Here is a 25,774-nt window from a genome sequence, read left to right on the forward strand (position 1 = left end):
CCCTTAGATTCTATATATATGTGTTAGCATACTGTATTTGTTTTTCTCTTTCTGACTTACTTCACTCTGTATGACAGACTCTAACTCCATCCACCTCACTAAAAATAACTCAATTTCGTTTCTTCTTATGGCTGACTAATATTCCATTGTATATATGTGCCACATCTTCTTTATCCATTCATCCAATGATGGACACTTAGGTTGCTTCCATGTCCTGGCTATTGTAAATAGAGCTGCAATGAACATTTTGGTACATGACTCTTTTTTTTTTTTTTTGTTAATTAATTAATTAATTAATTAATGGCTGTGTTGGGTCTTCGTTTCTGTGTGAGGGCTTTCTCTAGTTGCGGCGAGCGGGGGCCACTCTTCATCGCGGTGCGCGGGCCTCTCACTGTCGCGGCCTCTCTTGTTGCGGAGCACAGGCTCCAGACGTGCAGGCTCAGTAGTTGTGGCTCATGGGCCCAGTTGCTCCACGGCATGTGGGATCTTCCCAGACCAGGGCTCGAACCTGTGTCTCAACCACTGCACCACCAGGGAAGCCCCAATGACTCTTTTTGAATTATGGTTTCTCAGGGTATATGCCCAGTAGTGGGATTGCTGGGTCATATGGTAGTTCTATTTTTAGTTTTTTAAGGAACCTCCATACTGTTCTCCATAGTGGCTGTATCAATTTACTTTCCCGCCAACAGTGCAAGAGGGTTCCCTTTTCTCCACACCCTCTCCAGCATTTATTGTTTCTAGATTTTTTGATGATGGCCATTCTGACCGGTGTGAGATGATATCTCATTGTAGTTTTGATTTGCATTTCTCTAATGATTAATGATGTTGAGCATTCTTTCATATGTTTGTTGGCAATCTGTATGTCTTCTTTGGAGAAATGTCTATTTAGGTCTTCTGCCCATTTTTGGATTGGGTTGTTTGTTTTTTTGTTATTGAACTGCATGAGCTGTTTGTAAATCTTGGAGATTAATCCTTTGTCAGTTGCTTCATTTGCAAATATTTTCTCCCATTCTGAGGGTTGTCTTTTCGTCTTGTTTATGGTTTCCTTTGCTGTGCAAAAGCTTTTAAGTTTCATTAGGTCCCATTTGTTTATTTTTGTTTTTATTTCCATTTCTGTAGGAGGTGGGTCAAAAAGGATCTTGCTGTGATTTATGTCATAGAGTGTTCTGCCTATGTTTTCCTCTAAGAGTTTGATAGTGTCTGGCCTTACATTTAGGTCTTTAATCCATTTTGAGTTTATTTTTGTGTATGGTGTTGGGGAGTGTTCTAATTTCATACTTTTACATGTAGCTGTCCAGTTTTCCCAGCACCACTTATTGAAGAGGCTGTCTTTTCTCCACTGTATATGCTTGCCTCCTTTATCAAAGATAAGGTGACCATATGTGCGTGGGTTTATCTCTGGGCTTTCTATCCTGTTCCATTGATCTATATTTCTGTTTTTGTGCCAGTACCATACTGTCTTGATTACTGTAGCTTTGTAGTATAGTCTGAAGTCAGGGAGCCTGATTCCTCCAGCTCCATTTTTCGTTCTCAAGACTGCTTTGGCTATTCGGGGTCTTTTGTGTTTCCATACAAATGGTGAAATTTTTTGTTCTAGTTCTGTGAAAAATGCCAGTGGTAGTTTGATAGGGATTGCATTGAATCTGTAGATTGCTTTGGGTAGTAGAGTCATTTTCACAATGTTGATTCTTCCAATCCAAGAACATGTTATATCTCTCCATCTATTTGTATCATCTTTAATTTCTTTCATCAGTGTCTTATAATTTTCTGCATACAGGTCTTTTGTCTCCTTAGGTAGGTTTATTCCTAGATATTTTATTCTTTTTGTTGCAATGGTAAATGGGAGTGTTTTCTTAATTTCACTTTCAGATTTTTCATCATTAGTGTATAGGAATGCAAGAGATTTCTGTGCGTTAATTTTGTATCCTGCTACTTTACCAAATTCATTGATTAGCTCTAGGAGTTTTCTGGTAGCATCTTTCGGATTCTCTATGTATAGTATCATGTCATCTGCAAACAGTGACAGCTTTACTTCTTCTTTTCCGATTTGGATTCCTTTTATTTCTTTTACTTCTCTGATTACTGTGGCTAAAACTTCCCAAACTATGTTGAATAATAGTGGTGAGAGTGGACAACCTTGTCTTGTTCCTGATCTTAGAGGAAATGGTTTCAGTTTTTCACCATAGACAATGATGTTGGCTGTGGGTTTGTCATATATGGCCTTTATTATGTTGAACTAAGTTCCCGCCACGCCTACTTTCCGGAGGGTTTTTATCATAAATGGGTGTTGAATTTTGTCGAAAGCTTTCTCTGCATCTATTGAGATGATCATATGGTTTTTCTCCTTCAATTTGTTAATATGGTGTATCATGTTGATTGATTTGTGTATATTGAAGAATCCTTGCATTCCTGGGATAAACCCCACTTGATCATGGTGTATGATCCTTTTAATGTGCTGTTGAATTCTGTTTGCTAGCATTTTGTTGAGGATTTTTGCATCTATGTTCATCAGTGATATTGGCCTGTAGTTTTCTTTCTTTGTGACATCTTTGTCTGGTTTTGGTATCAGGGTGATGGTGGCCTCGTAGAATGAGTTGGGGAGTGTTCCTCCCTCTGCAATATTTTGGAAGAGTTTGAGAAGGATAGGTGTTAGCTCTTCTCTAAATGTTTGATAGAATTCACCTGTGAAGCCATCTGGTCCTGGGCTTTTGTTTGTTGGAAGATTTTTAATCACAGTTTCAATTTCAGTGCTTGTGATTGGTCTGTTCATATTTTCTATTTCTTTCTGGTTCAGTCTTGGAAGGTTGTGTTTTTCTAAGAATTTGTCCGTTTCTTCCAGGTTGTCCATTTTATTGGCATAGAGTTGCTTGTAGTAATCTCTCATGATCCTTTGTATTTCTGCAGTGTCAGTGGTTACTTCTCCTTTTTCATTTCTAATTCTATTGATTTGAGTCTTCTCCCTTTTTTTCTTGATGAGTCTGGCTAATGGTTTATCAATTTTGTTTATCTTCTCAAAGAACCAGCTTTTAGTTTTATTGATCTTTGCTGTCGTTTCCTTCATTTCTTTTTCATTTATTCCTGATCTGATCTTTATGATTTCTTTCCTTCTGCTAACTTTGGGGTTTTTTTTGTCTTCTTTCTCTAATTGCTTTAGGTGCAAGGTTAGGTTGTTTATTTGAGATGTTTCCTGTTTCTTAAGGTAGGATTGTATTGCTGTAAACTTCCCTCTTAGAACTGCTTTTGCTGCATCCCATAGGTTTTGGGTCATTGTGTCTCCATTGTCATTTGTTTCTAGGTATTTTTTGATTTCCCCTTTGATTTCTTCAGTGATCACTTTGTTATTAAGTAGTGTACTGTTTAGCCTCCACGTGCTTGTATTTTTTACAGATCTTTTCCTGTAATTGATATCTAGTCTCACATTGTTGTGGTCGGAAAAGATACTTGATATGATTTCAATTTTCTTAAATTTGCCAAGGCTTGATTTGTGACCCAAGATGTGATCTATCCTGGAGAATGTTCCATGAGCACTTGAGAAAAATGTGTATTCTGTTGTTTTTGGGTGGAATGTCCTATAAATATCAATTAAGTCCATCTTGTTTAATGTATCATTTAAAGCTTGTGTTTCCTTATTTATTTTCATTTTGGATGATCTGTCCATTGGTGAAAGTGGGGTGTGAAAGTCCCCTACTATGATTGTGTTACTGTCGATTTCCCCTTTTATAGCTGTTAGTATTTGCCTTATGTATTGAGGTGCTCCTATGTTGGGTGCATAAGTATTTACAATTGTTTCATCTTCTTCTTGGATCGATCCCTTGATCATTATGTAGTGTCCTTCTTTGTCTCTTGTAATAGTCTTTATTTTAAAGTCTATTTTGTCTGATATGAGAATTGCTACTCCAGCTTTCTTTTGATTTCCATTTGCATGGAATATCTTTTTCCATCCCCTCACTTTCAGTCTGTATGTGTCCCTATGTCTGAAGTGGGTCTCTTGTAGACAGCATATATACGGGTCTTGTTTTTGTATCCATTCAGCCAGTCTGTGTCTTTTGGTGGGAGCATTTAATCCATTTACATTTAAGGTAATTATCAATATGTATGTCCCTATTCCCATTTTCTTTAAAAGTTTTGGGTTTGTTATTGTATGTGTTTTCCTTCTCTTGTGTTTTTGCCTAGAGAAGTTCCTTTAGCATTTGTTGTAAAGCTGGTTTGGTGGTGCTGAACTCTCTCAGCTTTTGCTTGTCTGTAAAGGTTTTGATTTCTTCATCAAATCTGAATGAGATCCTTGCTGGGTAGAGTAATCTTGGTTGTAGATTTTTCTCCTTCATCACTTTAAATATGTCCTGCCATTCCCTTCTGGCTTGCAGAGTTTCTGCTGAAAGATCAGCTGTTAACCTTATGGGGATTCCCTTGTGTGTTATTTGTTGTTTTTCCCTTGCTGCTTTTAATATGTTTTCTTTGTATTTAATTTTTGATAGTTTGATTAATATGTGTCTTGGCGTGTTTCTCCTTGGATTTATCCTGTATGGGACTCTCTGTGCTTCCAGAACTTGCTTAACTATTTCCTTTCCCATATAAGGGAAGTTTTCAACTATAATCTCTTCAAATATTTTCTCAGTCCCTTTCTTTTTCTCTTCTTCTTCTTCTGGGACCCTTATAATTCGAATGTTGGTGCGTTTAATGTTGTCCCAGAGGTCTCTAAGACTGTCCTCAGTTCTTTTCATTCTTTTTTCTGTATTCTGCTCTGCAGTAGTTATTTCCACTATTTTATCTTCCAGGTCACTTATCCATTCTTCTGCCTCAGTTATTCTGCTATTGTTCCCTTCTAGAGTATTTTTAATTTCATTTATTGTGTTTTTCATCATTGCTTAGTTCCTCTTTAGTTTTTCTAGGTCCTTGTTAAATGTTTCTTGCATTTTGTCTGTTCTATTTCCAAGATTTTGGATCATCTTTACTATCATTATTCTGAATTCTTTTTCAGGTAGACTGCCTATTTCCTCTTCATTTGTTAGGTCTGGTGTGTTTTTACCTTGCTCCTTCATCTGCTGTGTGTTTTTCTGTCTTCTCATTTTGCTTATCTTACTGTGTTTGAGGTCTCCTTTTCGCAGGCTGCAGGTTCGTAGTTCCCGTTGTTTTTGGTGTCTGTCCCCAGTGGCTAAGGTTGGTTCAGTGGGTTGTGTAGGCTTCCTGGTGGAGGGGACTAGTGCCTGTGTTCTGGTGGATGAGGCTGGATCTTGTTTTTCTGGTGGGCAGGTCCACGTCTGGTGGTGTGTTTTGGGGTGTCTGTGGCCTTATGATTTTAGGCAGCCTCTCTGCTAATGGATGGGGCTATGTTCCTGTCTTGCTAGTTGTTTGGCATAGGGTGTCCAGCACTGTAGCTTGCTGGTCGTTGAGTGAAGCTGGGTCTTGATGTTGAGATGGAGATCTCTTGAGAGATTTTCGCCGTTTGGTATTATGTGGAGCTGGGAGGTCTCTTGTGGACCAGTGTCCTGAAGTTGGCTCTCCCACCTCAGAGGCACAGCCCTGATGCCTGGCTGGAGCCCCAAGAGCCTTTCATCCACACGGCTCAGAATAAAAGGGAGAAAAAATAGAAAGAAGATAGAAAGAGGATAAAATAAAGTAAGATAAAATAAAGTTATTAAAATAAAGAATAAAAAATACTTATGATGAAAAAAAATTTTTTAAGTAAAAACAAAACAAAAAACGGACGGACAGGGCTTCCCTGGTGGCGCAGTGGTTAAGAATCCGCCTGCCAATGCAGGGGACACGGGTTCGAGCCCTGGCCTGGGAAGATCCCACATGCCGCAGAGCGGCTGGGCCCGTGAGCCACAACTGCTGACCCTGCGCGTCTGGAGCCTGTGCTCCGCAACGAGAGAGGCCGCGACGGTGAGAGGCCCGCGCATCGCGATGAAGAGTGGCCCCCGCTTGCCACAACTGGAGAAAGCCCTCGCACAGAAACGAAGACCCAACACAGCCAAAATCAATCAATCAATCAATCAATCAAACATACGCATCTGATTCAAGATCCTCATAAAAAAAAAAAAAAACGGACGGACAGAACCCTAGGACAAATGGTGAAAGCAAAGCTATACAGACAAAATCTCACACAGAAGCATACACATACACACTCACAAAAAGAGGAAAAGGGAAAAAAAAATATCTTGCTCCCAAAGTCCACCTCCTCAATTTGGGATGATCGTTGTCTATTCAGGTATTCCACAGATGCAGGGTACATCAAGTTGATTGTGGAGCTTTAGTCCGCTGCTTGTGAGGCTGCTGGGAGAAATTTCCCTTTCTCTTCTCTGTCTGCACAGCTCCCAAGGTTCAGCTTTGGATTTGGCCCTGCCTCTGCATGTAGGTCGCCTGAGGGCGTCTGTTCTCCGCTCAGACAGGATGGGGTTAAAGGAGCAGCTGATTTGGGGGCTCTGGCTCACTCAGGCTGGGGGGAGGGAGGGGTACGGATGCAGGGCAAGCCTGTGGCGGCAGAGGCCGGCGTGACATTGAAGCAGCCTGAGGTGCTCCGTGCGTTCTCCCGGGGAAGTTGTCCCTGGATCCCGGGCTCCTGGCAGTGGCGGGCTGCACAGGCTCCCGGGAGGGGAGGTGTGGATAGTGACCTGTGCTTGCACACAGGCTTCTTGGCGGCTGCAGCAGCAGCCTTAGCGTCTCATGCCCGTCTCTGGGGTCCGCGCTAGTAGCCGCGGCTCGTCTCTGGAGCTCCCTTAAGCAGCGTTCTTAATCCCCTCTCCTCCTCTCCTCGGGCACCAGGAAACAAAGAGGCAAGAAAAAGTCTCTTGCCTCTTCGGCAGCTCCAGACCTTTTCCTGGAGTCCCTCCCGGCTAGCTGTGGTGCACTAACCCCTTCAGGCTATGTTCACGCCGCCAACCCCAGTCCTCTCCCTGGGATCCGACTGAAGCCTGAGCCTCTGCTCCCAGCCCCCGCCCACCTCAGCAGGTGAGCAGACAAGCCTCTCGTGCTGGTGAGTGCTGGTTGGCACTGATCCTCTGTGCGGGAATCTCTCCGCTTTGCCCGCTGCACCTGTCGCTGCGCTCTCCTCCGTGGCTCCAAAGCTTCCCCCCTCCACCACCCGCAGTGTCCCCCCTGTGAAGGGCTTCCTAGTGTGTGGAAACCTTTCCTCCTTCACAGCTCCCTCCCAGTGGTGCAGGTCCTGTCGCTATTCTTTTGTCTCTGTTTTTTCTTTTTTCTTTTGCCCTACCCAGGTACGTGGGGAGTTTCTTGCCTTTTGGGAGGTCTGAGGTCTTCTGCCACCGTTCAGTGGGTGTTCTATAGGAGCAGTTCCACATGTAGATGTATTTCTGATGTATCTGTGGGGAGGAAGGTGATCTCCGCGTCTTACTCTTCCGCCATCTTCTCTCTCGCCCCTACTGTATTTTTTATTTCATTTATTTTATTGTTTGTCTGTTTGTTTGTTCTTTAGTTCTTCTAGGTCTTTGTTAAACATTTTTTGTATCTTCTCAATCTGTGCCTCCATTCTTTTTCCGAGATCTTGGATCATCTTTCTTATGATTACTCTGAATTCTTTCCTGGGTAGATTGCCTATCTCCACTTCACTTAGTTGTTCTTCTGAGGTTTTATCTTTTTCCTTCATCTGCGAAATATTCCTCTGCTGTCTCATTTTGTCTAACTTTCTGTGATCACGGTTTCCGTTCCACAGTCTGCAGGGTTGTAGTTCTTGTTGCTTCTGCTGTCTGCCCCCTGGTGGATGAGGCTGGTCTAAGAGGCTTGTGCAGGCTTCCTGGTGGGAGGGACTGGTTCCTGCCCACTGGTGGGTGGAGCTGGGTCTTGTCCCTCTGATGCGCAGGGCTGTGTCAGGGGGTGTGTTTAGCAGGCAGTTGTGTGGTCAGGAAAACTTTAAGCCGCCTGTCTGCTGATGGGTGGGGCTGTGTTCCCACTTGGTTGGCCTGAGGTGACCCAGCACTGGAGCCTACAAGCTATTGGGTGGGGCCAGGTCTTGGTGAAAATATGGCAGCCTCCAGGAGGGCTCACACCAATGAGTACTCCTGAGAACTACCCCACAGTGAGCTACAGCCGCCCCCTGCCTTCGCAGGAAACCCTCCAACACCAGCAGATAGGTCTGGCCTAGGCTCTTAGGTGAGGTCACTGCTTTTTTCCCTGGGTCCTGGTGTGCACAAGACCTTATGTGCACCCTCCAAGAGTGGAGTTTCTGTTTCCCCCAGTCCTGTGGAATTCCTGTGATCAAATCCCGCTGGCCTTCAAAGGCAGATCCTCTGGTCCTCTTCCTCCTCCCATTGCCAGACCCCCAGGCTGGGGAGCCTGATGTGAAGCTCAGAACTTTCACTCCTGTGGGAGAACTTCTGTGATAGTTTTCCAGTTTGTGGGTTGCTCACTTGGCGGGTATGGGATTTGATTTTATCACGATTGCACCCCTCAAACTGTCTTGTTGTGGGTTCTTCTTTGTCTTTGGACGTAGGACATCTTGTTTGGTAGGTTCCAGCATTTTTTTGTCAATGGTTGTTCATCATTTAGTTGTAATTTTGGTGTTTTCGTAAAAAGAGGTGAGCTCACATCCTTCTACTCTGCCACCTTGTCTCTGGAGGCTTTTTTAATTCAATTTTTTATTGAAAATACACATAACATAAAAGTTACCATCTTAACCTTTTAAGTGTACAGTTCAGTGGCATTAAGTACATTCATATAGTTGTGCAACCACATTCATATAGTTGTGCAACCATCACCATTATCCACCTCCAGAACTCTTTATCTTGCAAAACAGAAACTCATTCTCCCCTCCCCTGAGCCCTGGCAACCACCTTTCTGTAGTACCCTCTGTTCCTGTGAATTTGACTACTGTAGGGAGTCATGTAAGTGGAGTCATACAGTATTTGTCTTCTTTTGTGACTGGCTTCTTTTACTCAGCATGATGTCCTCACGGTTTATCCATGTTGTAGCATGTGTCAGACTTTCCTTCCTTTTTAAGGCGGTGTAATAGACCATTCTATATATATACCACAGTTGTTTATCCATTCGTCTGTCAATGGACGCTTGGATTGTTTCCACCTTTTAGCTCTTGTGAATAATGCTGCTGTGTACATGGGTGTACATATATCTCTTTGAGACCCTGATTTAAATCCTTTTGGGTATATACCCAGAAGTGGAATTGCTGGATCACATGGTAATTCTATTTTTAATTTTTTGAGGAACCACCATATTGTTTTTTACAGCAGCTATACCATTTTACATTCCTACTAACAGTGCACAGGGGTTCCAATTTCTCCACATCCTTACCAACAACTTGTTATTTTCTGGTGTTTTGGTAGTTACCATCCATATGGGTGTGAGGTGATATTTCATTATGGTTTTGATTTAGGAGACTACAGCTTTTCATATAGTTATAATTTTTTCTCTGATTCTAAAAGAAACATAGATAATTTTATTTGTAAACTATGGAAAATATGAACAGTATAATGGAGATCATCTTCTCAGAAATAATTATTGTCAACACTTGAGGTCAGCTAAGCTTTCTTGCTCTCTCTCATGCAGTGTATGTTCTCTCTATACTATTTTTTTAAATATGGTAGACGTCAAACTATCTGTACAGAATTTTATTCTACCTTTTTTCACTTAATCTCATGTCATGAGTAGTTTTCCACTTTATTAAAAGTTTGATACCATGCAGTTGTATCTAGTACACACACTTTTTATGCAAAATGCTGAAAACTCTCATTCTGGGGTTTTAGAAGCCATACCGGCAGGGATGTCAGCAGGCCGCTTGCCTGGTGAGAGCATGTAGCTGAGGCAGCCCCAGTTCTGTGGTGGGCCTGGCAGACTTGCTTTCTGTAGACAGTGACCCTCAGCCTTTTAGGAATAGCTGACTCTTATTATAGGCTCAGCACTGTTTGGAGTGCTTTGCATATATTAACTCACTTAATCCTCACAACAACTCTATGAGGAAATGCTCTTCTTATTCCTGCTTTACAGATGAGGAGACTAAGACCTCAGAGACTATGCATTACTCAAGCACGCACAGGTGGTGGGGGGCAGGGCCAGGATGGGAGCCCAGCGTCTTACCATGCAGACCTGCGATTTAGCCAGATGCTCTAAGGCTTTCTACTGTGGGGGAGAGAAGACGGCTTGTCATTGCACCTCCCCACCAAAACTGCAACAATCTGAACAGCATGGTTTGGTCACCTCCTCTTTACATACCAGGGAAATTACTGATAAGTTTTCTCAGTGTGCTTTCTGATCTTTGCTTCATGCAAGACCGACTATGTCTTCAAGAATGTCCGGCACCCCTGCACAGGGTCAAATGGATATTGGGAGTCTGGCACTGCTACAGGCCTTCCTTTCAAGCTGCCGCCAACCTGTATATCTTTCAGGTGACATTTCAGGGATAGTTGTGAGCTCAGGCTCTGACTGACAGCTCTCCAAAAGCTCAGGGGTGAGACTTGGTTTCTAATTGTGCAGCTGTCTGATTTGACTTCTGTTCACAAGCCTTCTACTGCTTTTTTTCCTCCCGAGCAGCTCACTAAGGGGCTGGTGGAGGGATTCATCTCCAGGCCACAGATCCAGGGATGGAGCAGAAACATCTGCCTGTTGAGTATACATGCCATGGCCATGAGCAGAAAATAAGGGATGAGCATGAGGTAACTTTCACTGTCTTGCCTCTGCCCTCAGGATGTGGGGCAATCAAATCGGTGATGAAGGAGCAAGGGCCTTCGCAGAGGCTCTGAGGAACCACCCCAGCTTGACTAACTTGAGGTAACTGCTGCCTTCTGAGACCTGCTGTCTTCAGGGCCAACCTGGTCATTCCGTGTTCCTCTTGTTTTACCAGAGGAGGAGCCAAGGGAAAGAGGGTGGCTGGCATTCCTAACAGGGAAGGTATTTGTGTGTGTGGTTTTTCTGTTTCTCTTTAAAAACGTTTTTATCGACATAGAAGAGGCATACAGTTCAGTATATTAGTCAGCTTAAGTTTTCAGCTCCGTGATGTGACATGTGCACACACCAGTCAGATCAAGACTAGACATTGCCAGCCCCTCTGCAGTCTTCCCATGCCCCTTGGGGGTTGCGGAGGAATTCTTCAGTCCAGACAAAACTGAAAGAGACACTGGGCCACAGATTCCTGCCCCTTCCTCATTTCTCAGGATGGTGCTGGGACAAGAGGGGACCCTTCACCTCTGTAAACAAGACTTGGTCCTCCCTGGCCCTCCTTTAGGCCTCTGGCCAAATCTCTGAGACTCGGGGGTCTCCTGGTTGCCCGTGTCCTTCCTGTCACTGACAAAGGGTTTAATACGGTGGGGGCAGTAGCAGAGTTCCTTCCTTACAAGAACAGAGGAAACTTCTCCAGGCCTCACTGACAGGCGCCTGTAAGGTGTCAGCCGCCGAAGCAGAGCTCGCCAGGCCTCCTCAGCCCGTGTGACCAGGTCTTGCCATGTCCCGTTTCCTGTCTGGCCTCTCCTCGAGCAGTCTCGTGATTGTCCTCGTCCTGGGCTCTGGAGTAGCAAAGCCTGAGTGGCTGCTGGCGAGGCCGGCACTTACGCTTCCTGCTTCAAGTCAGCTCAGGCAGGAACCACCTCCAGGTGGAGTCTTGCCAGCCGTTTTAGTTGCTGAAACCAAAGCCAAATGTAGACGTGTTTTTAATAACCTACCCCAAATGTTTTTCCTTTCTAGTCTTGCATTCAATGGCATTTCTACAGAAGGAGGAAGAAGCCTCGCGTGCGCCCTGCAGCAGAATGCGTCTCTGAGAATATTCTGGTAATAACCAGAGTCATTTTGAACGGTTGGGTCTCAGGGATTTTTCCAAAGACTGTGCACAGCCTGGAATCTTAACTGAAAGACTGCCTCTCCGTTGTAAAGGCTCTAGGCCTTTCCTCAAAGGAAGGTTTATAATTTCATTTCCTCCTAGAGAAGAAAATAGCCATTCCCAGAAGCACAAACAAGTACAGAATGGGTGGAATGGGTCCCAGGAACATGAGTTTGAGACCTTAGCCTTCTTTGCCCACCCTAGGCCTCAGGAAAACCAGAAGGCTAGCTATTCTGTCAGGATATCCTCGGAACACCCTCAGATATGCCTTGAGGAGTCCAACTTTCATGCACTTGTCTCAAAACTTTCTCCCTTCTTCCTCTTAAACTGCCTACCCCCCGTGCAGCTTCCTCCGTCCCCAGGTAGTCACATCAGGACTTGGCCTTCATGCTCCAGCTCACCTGTCACCTGTCACGGGAAGCCCACAGCCCTCGCTCCCTCTCTGCACTCCAGGGCCACTAGTTAACTGTATGTTACCTTCTGAAAGTGATGCATTTTTTCTTTCTTTTGGTTGTTCCTTTTTTTGGTCATTTACCGTATTTTTATTTACTTGCCTGTATCATAAATTGCTTCCGGGAAAGGAAGTTACATTACATGTCTCTGTATCCTCCTCATGAGATATTGGCTAAATTAGTTAATGAAAATGTCATCATTATGAGAATTCGGATACTAGACCTGCTGGCCAGTAAGTGCATTTTCCTTTTCCCCTCAAAAAATCTTTTAAAAGATTTTGAAAAGTAATACATGCTTTTTTGAAAAAAATATAAGACACTGAAGTCGGGAAAGTAGGAAGTGAAAGAACCTCCTCCCTCATGCTTTCTAAATATAATCTTTTATTTCTAGCATTTGAATGGATATTCAAATAAATATCACTTTTCTTATGAAACTGAATAGCATTTAGCAAGTGACTAAAAAATAAAAAATATCTCAACCATATATTGTACATATTTGACATGTCCTTTTATGTCAGGGTTTCTCTCTCAACACTGTTGACATTTTGGTCCAAATAATTCTTTTTTGTTGAGAGGCTGTCCTGTGCATTGTAAGATGTTTAGCAGAATCCCTGGCCTCTACCCATTAGATAGCAGTAGTGACCCCTAATTGTGACAATCGAAATTGTCTCCAGACATTGGCAAGTGTCCCCTGGAGGGGAAGTCACCCCAGTTGAGAACCACAGGTCTAGGTGGATAATAATAATGTCAGTCCCCAGCATCTCTTGAGGACTCACCGTACATCACACATTGTTCTCAGCCTTTTCCATGTATTAACTCATTCTCACAACTGTGTTATGAGGGCTGTACCATTACTGTTCACATTTGCTGGTGAGAAAACTCAGGCCCAGAGAAGTTCAACCACGTGCTGTGGTCGCCCTGCTAGTAAGCCATTCCCAGCCGGCATGTCTGGCTCAGAGCATCTTGAGCCCCATGCTCTTCTGCCTCTTTCTTCATCCTACCTCATTCTCTCTAAAGGTTGCACAGTGTCCCTTGAATGTACACTCACAGTGTATTTTGCTGGCTGCCTCTACTGATACTGAAATTTGTTCACATCTTACATTATGACCGAAAAGACTGCAACCAATACTGCATGTATAGAACCTGTGTGTAATGTCTTTGCACACCATAAGGTGGATTTCTAGACGTCGAATTGTTGGCCCAAAGTGAAACACTTTTAAAATGTGGATAGACACTACCAAATTGCCCTTCAAGGAATGATTTTTTAAATGTTCTTTATATTCCTTTCTCCTTCCTTATTTATTCTTTCATCCACTGGCACAACAGGGTTTAATCCTCTTTACAACCAGGAGCTTCTAGCCCTCTGTGCTTTATCCAGACCACTTCCTGCTTTTACGAACAACTGAGAGACTTCCGGAACTTTCAGTCACAGAACTCGGGTCCTTCATAACTGGCCTTGGAGCAAAGTGATGAACACATTTCAATGTGCAGTCGGCAGGCTTTTCTAGGTCTTCATCTGACTGAGTTTAGTAACACACTGTCCGTGTTGTTCAAGGGATCTTAACGGCTGGAGGAGACCCGAGAAGCAGGCATTGGCGCCTCGCTTTCTGTGGGCCCGTCTTCTGAGAGATCTGAGGGCTCAGCAAGGATGGGGAGGGAGTATGGGCTCCCCCCGCAGCAGCCGGGCTAAGAAGTAGGAGCTTGGGTGAAGGGTTTGCACTAGAAATGAACCTCCATTTATTGTCTGCGGGGCTCAGAGGCTGGCTTGGAGCCTGGCTGTTTGCTGGGTTCTCAGCAAGTGATGAGCAGCATAAGCTGGAGACGCCTGGGCTGGGATCCCGCTTCTGTGAACTCAGTGGAGAGTGGGTGCCAGGTAGGGCTGCCCCGAGTCGACACTTCCTTTCTTTTCCAGGCTCACCAAAAATGAACTTGATGATGAAGTGGCAGAGAGCTTGGCAGAGATGCTGAAAGTCAACCAGACGTTGAAACATTTATGGTAATTCAGATTTCAACACTGTGCTTTTTAAAAAAAATATTTTTGAGATATATCTTTTGAAATATTTTTTGAGATTCACATATCATAAAGTCACGTTTTGAAGTGTACAGTTCAGTGGTTTTTAGCATATTTATAAGGTTGTGCAACCATCACCACTATAATTCTAGAACATTTTACAAACCTACCTCCCCTACTCGCCAGAAACCTGTACGCATTAAGTGATCACTCCCCATCCTTCTCCTCCCTTAGTCCCTGGCACCTGCTAATCTACTTCCAGTCTCTATGGATTTGCCTATTCTGGGCATTTCATAGAAATGCAGTCATACAATATATGACCTTTTGTTTCTATGTTCTTTCACTAGCATAAGTTTTCAAGGTTCATCTACATTGTAGCATATATCAGTACTCCATTGCTTTTTATGGCTGAATGATACTCCATTGTATGGACAGTCCATGTTTTGTTTGTCCATTCTTCAGTTGGTGGACATTTGGGTCGTTTATACTTTATGACTATTATGAATAATGCTACTGTGAACATTTGCGCACTTGTTTGTGAACATATGTTTTCATTTCTCTTGGGTATATACTTAGGAATAGAATTGCTGGGTCATATGGTCACTCTGTGTTAAATGCCAAACTGTTTTTCAAAGTGGTTGTGCTATTTACATTTCCACCAGTCATGTATGAAGGTCCCCATTTCTCCACATCCTCACCAGCACTTGCTATTGTCTATCTTTTTGGGTAATGCCATCCTACTGGGTGTGAAGTGGTATCTCATCATGGTTTTGATGCATTTCCCTGACCGCTAACAGTGTTGGGTGTCTTTTCATGTGCATATTGGTCATTTGTGTATATCTTTAGAGAACTGTCTCCACATCCTTTGTCCATTTGTAAATTGGGTTATATGCCTTTTTATTGCTGTGTTGTTAGAGTTCTTTATATATTCTGGGTGCTAGACATTAACTAGATACACAATTTGCAAATATTTCCTCTTTCTGTGAGGTTTTTCACTTTCTTGAGAGTGACCTTTGAAGCACCAAAGTATTTAATTTTGATAAAGTCTAATTTATCTATTTTTTGTTTAGTTGCTTGTGCTTTAGGTATCTTACTAAGAAATCACTGGCTAATCCAAGGTCACAAAGATTTCCTTTAAGTGTTATAGTTTTGCTCTTACATTTAGGTCTTTGATCCATTTGGAGTTCATTTCTGTGTATGGTATGAGGTGTTAGGGGTCCAGCTTCATTTTATTGCATGTAGATATCCAGTTGTCCTAGCACCACGTGTTGAAAAGTCTCTTTCCATTTTGAATGGCCCTGACACTTTTGTCAAAAATCAGTTGACCATAAACGTGTGAGTTTATTTCTAGACCTTCTATTCTAGTTCATCGAGCCATATGTTTATCATCATGCCAGGACCACACTGTCCTGATTATTTTAACTTCATAATAAGTTTTGAAACCAGGAAATGTGCGTCTTCCAACTTTGTTCTTCTTTCTCAATATTGTTTTGACTATTCTGGGTCCCTTGCATTTCCATGTGAATTTTAGATCACCATGTCAATTTCTGTAAAAACAAAAAAACCCAGAGTGTGCTACTTTTACATCTGTTTTTTTTGTTTGTTTGTTTTGTTTTATTCCTTTTCTTTCTGACCTGTAGACTTTCTTTTATGCCCTGCCCTAGGTGTCAGGCCAGCCCCTCCACGATAACAGAGCTAGAACAGGGCTAGAGAGTGAGTCTTAGCTCTTTGTGCCAGCACAGACTACACTGGCTGCAGTGAAGGTAGCCAGTGGGCATATGTGCCTGAGCACTGCCAGGCTTTTTACTTCTCCTCCTACCCAGGCTCTTGCCTGGTCTAGGCTTCAGGCAGCTCACCCTCCCCCCAGCAAGGTGTAAGTGGTGCCAGTGGTCGCAACTGTGGAAGGGGTGATTAGGAAATAGCAGAATTTAACTGAATGCAGAACTCAATGCCCACTTCCAGGTTCTATTTTTGCTCCTTTTGCAAAAATGTCCAAGTCACACTGTGGTTGTGCTTACCAGAAGGTCTCACCTCTGCCACTCAGCCCAGGGACCCCAGTCTTTGAGAGATGGGGCGGGGATCACTGGGTCCTGGCTGCAGCAGAGCCACCGAGTCCTGTGTGCTTGGGCAGGAATGGTGACAAGAGCTCCCTTCCCCTGGGCGCCATGGTAGAAATGATGAGAACTACTTCGTACACATCCTCCTATTGAAACCTCACACACCCAGGGTAGTGGGGTTCTCTTATAGTTATTCCCATTTTATAGATCAGGCAGCCGAGGAATAGAAAGCTTAAGCTTATTTCTTCAAGGATCTGCAGCTGAGAAGTGGGGAGTGGGTGTATGTATATGAGGAGAGCTTTTTAACCACATGCTATACTGCCTTCTTAAGGGACTGGCTTAATTTCTGTAATCTCATTAGTCACAGTAATATAGGTCATTATCTTCCTGGTACACAGCTACCTTCTTGGATCAGTGCCCAGAATTTCTAAAGGTCAAGTTCAGTAGTAGCCTTATGCTACAAATAGCTGGGGGGTGAGGAGTGAACCTGTGATGAAGCATAGACATATCACTGACTTGTGCTGCTCTTTCCTGGGTGGGTTAGAAGCATGGCTTCCCAGGGCAGCAATTTGGGAATTGCCCAGGCTTCCCAGCTGTATCTGAAATCTTTGTTTCATTAGAATCAATGCTACCCAACATAATGGGGTATACTCTTAGAGGTCCCATTATTGATGCTTTTCCACTGGGACCCATGAGTAGCAGCAGAACTGTTCTTCCTCCCTCCCTCTCAGATGTTGGAGAGGACATGGTACCATCTTGGAAGCCTTTGTTTCCCCCAAAGAAGAGAATGGCCAGCTCTTTAAAAAATACTTAACTTTAAAAACTGCCTTGCCTTTCTCCAGCCATCTGGAAGGAGACATCAGACTGCCTGTTCCCCAGATGTGTTCCTTAGAATTTGTTGTTCAGACTGGTAGTCTCCAAACATTTTTGATTGGGCACCCCTGCAGTGAAAAATGTCAAGCACACATGCATAGATATATGTTCATGTATTAAATTACCTACATATGAATATACAGATATATTATGCTCACTATAAAAATACACAGAAAAGTTAAACATTTAAAAAAATTTTACTGAAGTATAGTTGATTTACAGTGTTGTATTTAATTTCTGCTATACAGGAAAGTAACTCAGTTATACATATATATATTCTTTTTCATATTCTTTTCCATTATGTTTTATCACAGGATTTTGAATACAGTCCCCTGTGCTATACAGTAGGACCTTGTTGTTTATCCTATATATAATAATTTGCATCTGCTAATCCCAAACTCCCAAACCTTCCCTCCCCCTTGGCAACCACAAGTCTGTTTTGTCTGTTTTTGTTTCGTAGATATGTTCATTTGTGTCGTATTTCAGATTTCACATGTAAGTGATATCATATGGTATTTGTCTCTCTCTTAATGACTTAATTTGCTTAGTATGATAATGTCTAGGTCCATCCATGTTGCTGCAAATGACATGATTTCATTCTTTTTTATGGCTAATAATGCACTGTATATATATTACATCTTCTTTATCCATTCATCTGTTGATGGACATTTAGGTTGCTTCCATGTCTTGGCTATTGTAAATAGTGCTGCTGTGAATATTGGGGTGCACGTATCCTTTTGAATTATGGTTTTTTCTGGATATATGCCCAGGAGTCGGATTGCTGGATCATATGGTAGCTCTGTTTTTAGTTTTTTAAGGAGTCTCCATACTGTTCTCCATAGTGGCTGTACCAATTTACATTCCCACCGACAGTGTAGGAGGGTTTCCTTTTCTCCACACCCTCTCCAGCATTTATTGTTTGTGGACATTTTGACGATGGCCATTCTGACTGGTGTGAGGTGATACCTCATTGTAGTTTTGACTTGCATTTCTCTAATTATTAGTGATGATGAGCATCTTTTCATGTGCCTATTGGCCATCTGTATGTCTTCTTTGGAGAAATGTCTATTTAGGTCTTCTGCCCATCAGAAAAATTAAACATTTTAAAGTATGTTCTTTATTCTCATGGATCTGATCGACACAATCTCAGCAAGATTGAAAGTTAAGGGGACTCAGTTCTTCCCCTGACCCTGTCTCTTATCCCATCATATCCTTCCAACTCCCTAATGAAGTGGGTAGATTTAATCCAATATCAGTTGATACAAAAGATATATTCTTCTTTCAGGCTTATCCAGAACCAGATTACAGCCAAGGGGATTGCCCAGTTGGCAGATGCATTACAGAAGAACACTGGCATAATGGAGATTTGGTAAGACCGATCTACCACTTGTTGTAATGATAACAACAATGATTATTTACTCAGCACCATTTACTATGTGCTATGCACAATGCAGGGCAATGTCCATTTATTTCCCATCTTTGCCACAATCTGTAATGTAGGTAGTATTGTCTCCATTTCACAGATGTAGAAACTGAGGCCCAGATCAAGGTCACACCTAAGAGGAGAAGCTGGAATTCAGCCCAGACTATGACTCCATAGTCAGGGCTCTCCTCCCCAGCCCCCCTGTCCTGCCTACTGTCCTGGGTTGCACGGGGGCAGACAGACTGGGAAAGGGATTCCCACTGAAAGTTAATCACTCTGGGACTCATGAGCCTGAGAGATGGCTGTGCTGGCCTGGAGTTTGAAGCATGTTCCTTTCCTTCTCTGGGCTTCCAGGCTGTATTTGAGCTGATTGTACTCTTTTTCAACTTCCTGTTTCTGTTATGCTAGTAGAAGGAAGGCATGTGGTCTGCTTTGCTGCAATGTTGAGCCCCATTTCATTTCTTGTGCCTCCTACGGGACACACAGCCCCGAGGTAGGACTGGGCCTGTAGCATATTTGGGGGTGGGGGAGGCTATGTGTCACATTAGTGACAATGGTTACACCACTGGGTTAAGTGCTAGGGAAGCAGCAGTTAACTGGACAGAAAGGTCCCTGACTGCCTCAGAGTACTGATGTAACCGAGCTGAGAACAGAGGGCCCCGTGTCCCTGAATCCAGACCCCCAGGCCTGGCCTGAGACAGCCCAGCAGAGTGTGAGGCTCAGACCTGCATGGGAACCATGACACAAAGCTGGGGCCCCATGAGGACAGAGACCACAGGAGTTCATGCTCGCACTGGGGGCCCTGAGATCCACGGAGCAGCCTCACCGTGAGCCAAACCCTCAGGCTCAGGGGGTAGTTGCTCATTAACTACAGTCCTTTCTTCATGACTGGGGAGAAGAATTTCACAGCCAAAAACAATAGATCAAGGTACAGCTACCTCCCTGACCTTGGCTCCCAGAAGAGCGTTTTTTAAATTTCGCTTTAGAATTTGTTAGTGGATCATAAAATTGGTTTGGTGGGTTGCAACCAGCAGTATTTAAAAAATGAAACGGAGCCAGAGTACCAGAATGCTCTGTGCCTAGTATGAAATGTTCATTTCAGATGTAGGTGTGTATGTACACATAGATGCTGGTTCACAATGTAAAATGTTCTCATTTGAGGTCACAGTCAGAAAAACATTTGAAAACACTGTCCTAGAGAAGAGAGCCCAGCTCCAAGCAGACCGATGGAGAGGCTGTGGCACGTGCGCCTTTGAGGCCGAAGCCCACTCCTCAGCCCTCAAGGCACTGGAGAGCCAATGGGATTTTAGTTCACGTTAATCTCCAACCACCCTCAGCCTGTGATCCTTTCCTAGAAGCAGCCCGTTTCCTGCTGACTCTGTTGTTTGAGGACAGCAGGCAGAGGCGGAGAGGAGGGGAGGCTAGGCTGCAGGACAGTCTGTGGACTACAGCTGGCTTCCACCCTTCTCAGGGGCTGGTTAGGACGATTGAAGGATATGCAGCTGCTTTAATTCCGTCAAGCTTGAAATGGGCCTTTGTCACCTACCAACAAACAACCGCTGTTCCTCCACAAGGAACTATTTGTGTAGGACCAGGTGTCGATCTTCAAGGCATGCTATGCAGAGCCTGAAAGAGGCATTGGTGTCAGGGAGGACTCGGAAAGAGTACAAGGAGGAGGGCTTGGGTGCTGGCCCAGGAGTATCTTCACTTCAGTCCCTGGCTCATCCCAGGTGTCTGACTCCCTGGGACTGGGCTCTGTGAGGGTACTGGCTGTGTTGGCCCTGTCCAGGGGTTGAGTCAGCAGGGGAGTGGAGATGAGGGAGCAGCTCTGCCTGGGGCCACAGATGACCTTGGACCATCTCTTTGGACTCATTATCTGTACCGACATTTATTTCTGCCTTGTCCCTGTCCGAAAAGAACTTGAGGTCCAGTGAGTTCTGTCTTCAAAGACAGAAGTTAGCAGTGTTCAATGACCTGGTATTGTAAAATTATAGCATTTACCGCACTCCATTGTAATAGCTTCCTGTGAGGCTGTCTCCTCTAGACTGTAGCTCCTTGAGGGTAGGGCCTGTGTCATGGTCACTGCTGAGTCCCCAGGGAAAGCACTGCATCTTCATTTGTTGAACAACAAAGTGCTTGTGGGCCAGGCACTACGCTGGTACCAAGAATCCAGTGGTGAACAAAATGGACCTGCCCTCATGGGTGTACCCTCTAGTGAGGAAGACACAGTTAAGAAAAAAAATCATTCAAGTAATTATTTAATCACAATCATGATGAGTGCTAGAAAGGGGAAAGCTAAGAAGGGAACCTAATACAGATGAGGTTTCAGGGAAGGTCTCCCTAAGGAAGTGGCATTTAAACTGAGCCATGAAGGATGAATAGGAGTTCATCAGCTGAAGGTGTTCCAGGTGGGGAAATAGCACGTGCAAAGGCTCTGAGGCAGGAAAAAACATGGTGCCCTTGAAGAACAGCAAGAAGCAGATGGGCCTGTGGTTCAGACAGTGTGGAAGAGGGAGCAACAGGAGGCAGAGGAGATAGGTGGAGACTAGACCATAAAATATCTGTGGGTCATGTTAAGTATTTTGGTCTTTATCCTAAAAGCAATGAAAAGTCATTGAACAGTTTGAAGCAAAGAGGGATGTGATCAGATGTGCATTGTAAAAAGACCACTCTGGCTCCTCTAGGAAAGCAGATTGGAGGAGGCCAGAGGCCATGTAAAGGGACAGTCAGTAGGACACTGCAGTGAGCCAGAGAAGAGATGATGGGTGCTCAGATAAGGACGGTGGTGCTGAACATATGGAGAGGTTCCAGGGAGCCCATTCTAGGGGTATTTAGAGAATACAACAGAACTCTGTGATAGATAGATAGAATATGAAGATGAGGACGAAGGTTGACCCCCAGGTTACTAACTTGCACAACTGGATGTAGAGTTGTACCATTCATGGAGCTAGGGAACCCTGGGGAGATGTGCCCACTTTGAGGTACCTGGGAGGTGTCCAGACGAAGGTGTCAAGTAGGTAAGTGGCTCCACAGTGGAGAGGTCTGGCCCAGCTCACTGACATATGAATGAGGCCAGGGATAGATGAGGTTCTTCTGGGGAAGAGGGCCAGGCCCCAAGCCTGGAGGAAATCCATTATTTGGAGGTCACATGGAGGAGGATATAAAAAAGGAGACAGACAGAGATGGAGTGGCCAGATGTAGGAAAGAAACCAGAGAGCATAATATCAAACCAAGGGAAGGTGGTGTTTCAAGGAGGAGGGAGAAGGCAGGACAGCCAAATGCCTGTGAGGGTCAGGAAAGACAAGGTCTAAAAACTGTCATTTAAATTCAGGTTTATAGAGGCTATTGGTGACCTTAGTGAGACCCAGTCCATAGAGTGATGGTGGCTGGAAAGGATTAATATGTGAATATCAAACAAGTCAAGATGGCAGAGTAAGAGGATGTGGAGCTTACCTCCCCCACAAACACATCAAAAATACATCTACACGTGGAACAAGTCTTGTGGAAAACTAACGAAACTGGCAGGAGAACTATACAACCAAGGCTGCAAGAAAGATTCCCGTGTAATCACATAGGATGGGGGAAAAAAAGCATCAGGCCAGGACAGAGCCCATGGGAGGGGACTAAGAGGGAAAGGAAGACCAGACAGGTGGATACTTGCCCTGGGGAGTGAGTGGGTTGAGCCACAGACTGGGTGTCCCAGTCCTGGGGGTCCTACACAGAGGAGACAAGCCCCATTGGCTGCTTGGAGAACTGCTAGGACAGACAGACAGGCTGGAGAAGCCTAGACTCCAGTTGTGAGGAGTGCATGGGTGCTTGCTTACCACCAGACAGGGCAAAGCGAGGTCTGCCCTAGCATAGTGGTGTCACCACACGATCCAGTCTGAGCTGAGCAAACACCCCAGCCCCGCTCATTCCACACCACAGCTTGGCACTAGATCTAGGGCAGCCAGGTCCTGGGAGGAGACTCGATCTAGGGATGCAGATGTGGCCCAGGAACCTGGGGGGTGGTCCAGGTAAGGCAGCAGCAGCCACTGTTAGCGCTTACTAAAACAGCACTACAGAAGCAGCCCAGACGGCTGATAGCAGCATAGCTGCTTCAACTCCCACAGCCATAATGCCATGACCCCCAGTGCTAGCTGAGCAAATGCTCCAGCCCCACCCACTCCACACCACAACCTTGCACTAGATCTGGGATGACCAAAATGGGGAAAAGACAAGACCTTGGGCTGCATCTGAGCAGAGCTGCAGCTGCCTACACAGGCAGTGCCATTGGACCTCTGTAAGTGCACAAGCCCCAATGCAGGGAGAAGGAAAAACATACACTTAAAGGGAACAGAGCCAGCTTGAGCCCGACCCTCAGGGCATTCACCGCAGCAGCTTAGGAGCAGCCCTCTGCCCTGTGTGATGGCCACTGAGCAGAGAGCAAGTCCTGCATCACACCCTGTGCAGGCTCTAGCTCTTTCAATTCTAGCCACACCCCCATCAAGGTGATAGTGGCCAGCATATCCTGAAGAAGACATGACTGGCATCCACATCAAAACCCATCCTCACACCAAAAACACTGGGCACACACAGTCTACCTAGGGATACTCCCACATAAAAACACCCCTTAAAGACCACAATAGGTAACTGTTTCACCTAAATTCATTGAGACAGAGAAAGTTAAGTAAAATGAAAAAGCAGAGGAACTATTCCCAATTGAAAGAGCAAGAGAACCCCCCTGAAAAAGTAATGAAACAGAGGTAACAGACAATGAGTTCAAAAAGTTGGTAATAAAAATGCTAACTGAATGAAGAAAGAGTTGATCTAAGCACAGATCATTTTAACAAAAACTATAAAAAGACCCAATCAAAAATAATTCCATTTGAGATACAAAGCACCCTAAAAGCAATGAATAGCAGACTAAATGACACAGAAGAACACATAAATGATCTGGAAGATAAAAAAAATGGAAATTATCGAATCAGTACAGCAGACAGAAAGAAAATGAAAAAAAAATGAAAGCAACATATGAGATCTATGGGATAATATAAAATGTGCCAACATCTGCATTATAGGGGTTCCAGAAGGAGAAGAGAGAAGGGAATCAAAAATGTATTTGAAGAAATTATGGCTGAAAACTTCCCAAACCTAAAGAAGGAAACAAATATCCAGGTACAGGAAGCACAGAGGGTCCCAAACAAGATGAACCCAAACAGACCCACACCAAGACATATCATAATTAAAATGGCAAAAGTTAGAATTCTAAAGGCAGCAAGCGTAAAACAGGGTCATATACAAGGGAACCCCCGAATAAGGCCATCAGCTGATTTCTCTGCAGAAACCTTGCAGGCTAGAAGGAGTGGCATGATATATTCAAAGTCCTGAAAGGGAAAAACCTACAACCTAGGATACTCAACCCAGCAAGATTATCAAGGAGAGAAGATTATATAAGGAGAGAAGAATTTCTCAGACAAGCAAAAAACTGAAAGAATTCAGCAGTACTAAACCTACCCTGAAAGAAATGTTGAAGAGTCTTCTCTAAATGGAAAAGAAAAATCTATAGGAAAGGGAAAATAACAATAGGAAAGACAAATATATGTTGAGGATTGAAGATCACTTAAACCAGTATGTGGATTAAAAAAAAGATGGAATTCAATAATGACATTTTGTCATGTCAAACTGTGAACATAAATTTGTACTGTACAGTCCTCATATGTACAGTATGCAGTATATTATATACTTGTTAATAAAAACATCATAATAAAAAACAAAAATTGTAAAAGTGACTATAACTACAATAAACAGTAAAGGGATAAGCAGGGAGATATAAACTGACATCAGGAGTAAAAAAATGTAGATCTTCTAGAATGTGTTTAAACTTAAATGATTATCAGTTTAAAGCAAGTAGATATAATTATGGGTCAACATATATGAGCTCCATGGTAATCACAAATCAAAAGCCTACAACAGACACACAAAAACCAAACAGAAAGGAACTCAAGTATACTATAAAGAAATGCATCAAACCACAATGGGAGAGACAAAAAGAAGAAATGGACAAAGAAGAACTACAAAAACAACTGGAAAACAAGGAATAAAATGACAATAAGTACATACTGATCAATAATTACCTTAAATGTCAGCAGACTAAATGCTCCCATCAAAAGATAAGGGGTGGCTTATTGGATAAAAAAGCAAGACCCTTCAATATGCTGCCTACAAGAGACTCACTTCAGGGCAAAAGTCACGTTTAGAGTGAAAGTGAGGGGATGGAAAAAGACTTCATGCACATGGAAACAAGATAGCAGGGGGAGCAATACTCATATTAGACAAAATAAACTAAAACAAAGGCTAAAACAAAGACAAAGAAGGGCATTATATAATGATAAAGGAATCAATACAAGAAGAGGATATTATATTCATTAACATATACACCCAATACAGGAGCACCTAAATACATAAAGCAAATACTAACAGACATAAAGGGAGAAATTGACAATAATACAATAATAGTGGGGTACTTTAACACCCTACTTACAACAATGGACAGATCATGCAGATAGAAAATCAATAAGGCAGTAGAGGTCCTAAATGTCACAGTAGACCAGCTGGACTTAATTGATACCTACAGGACACTACAGCCAAAAAAAAGCAGAATACACATTCTTTTAAAGTGCCTATGGAACATTCTCTAGGATAGATCACATACTAGGTCACAAAACAAGCCTCAGCAAACTTAAGAGGATAGTAATTATATCAAGCATTTTTCCTGACCACAATAGTATGAAACTAGAAATCAACTACAGAAAGAAAAATGGGAGAACAACAAACATGTGGAGGCTAAACAATATGCTACTAAAAAAACCAATGGGTCAATGATGAACTCAAAGAGGAAATCAGAAAATACCTCAAGACAAATTGAAAATGAAAACACAATTTTCCAGAATCTCTGGGATGCAGCAAAAGCAGTTCTAAGAGGAAAGTTCATAGTGATTGATATAGACCTTCCTCAGAGAATAAGAAAAATCTCAAACAACCTAACATACCACCTAAGGGAATTAGAAAAAGAAGAACAAAGCCCAAAGTCAGCAGAAGGAAGGAAATAATAAAGATTGGAGAGGAAATAAAATAGAGATTAAAAAAAAAAAGTAGAAAAGATCAATGAAACCAAGAGCTGGTTTTTTGAAAAGAGAAACA

The 25,774-nt window shown here is 43.3% G+C and overlaps 1 protein-coding gene across 4 annotated transcripts in view; it reads left to right on the forward strand.

Annotated features, from left to right (window-relative positions):
- Positions 1-25,774, forward strand: part of NOD1 (nucleotide binding oligomerization domain containing 1) — a 103,392-nt gene that overhangs the window by 72,656 nt on the left and 4,962 nt on the right. For 3 of the 4 annotated variants that reach the window (XM_057549826.1, XM_057549825.1, XM_057549827.1), the window contains 4 exons: positions 10,651-10,734; positions 11,644-11,727; positions 14,141-14,224; positions 18,455-18,538. In XM_057549826.1, the coding sequence (XP_057405809.1) occupies positions 10,651-10,734; positions 11,644-11,727; positions 14,141-14,224; positions 18,455-18,538 (336 nt within the window). Of the gene's footprint in view, positions 1-10,650; positions 10,735-11,643; positions 11,728-14,140; positions 14,225-18,454; positions 18,539-25,774 lie in introns of those variants that run through there. The other variant, XR_009008808.1, reaches the window with a different exon arrangement.

The sequence above is a fragment of the Balaenoptera acutorostrata genome, chromosome 7 (assembly GCF_949987535.1).
Source record: "Balaenoptera acutorostrata chromosome 7, mBalAcu1.1, whole genome shotgun sequence".
Lineage (NCBI taxonomy): Eukaryota > Metazoa > Chordata > Mammalia > Artiodactyla > Balaenopteridae > Balaenoptera > Balaenoptera acutorostrata.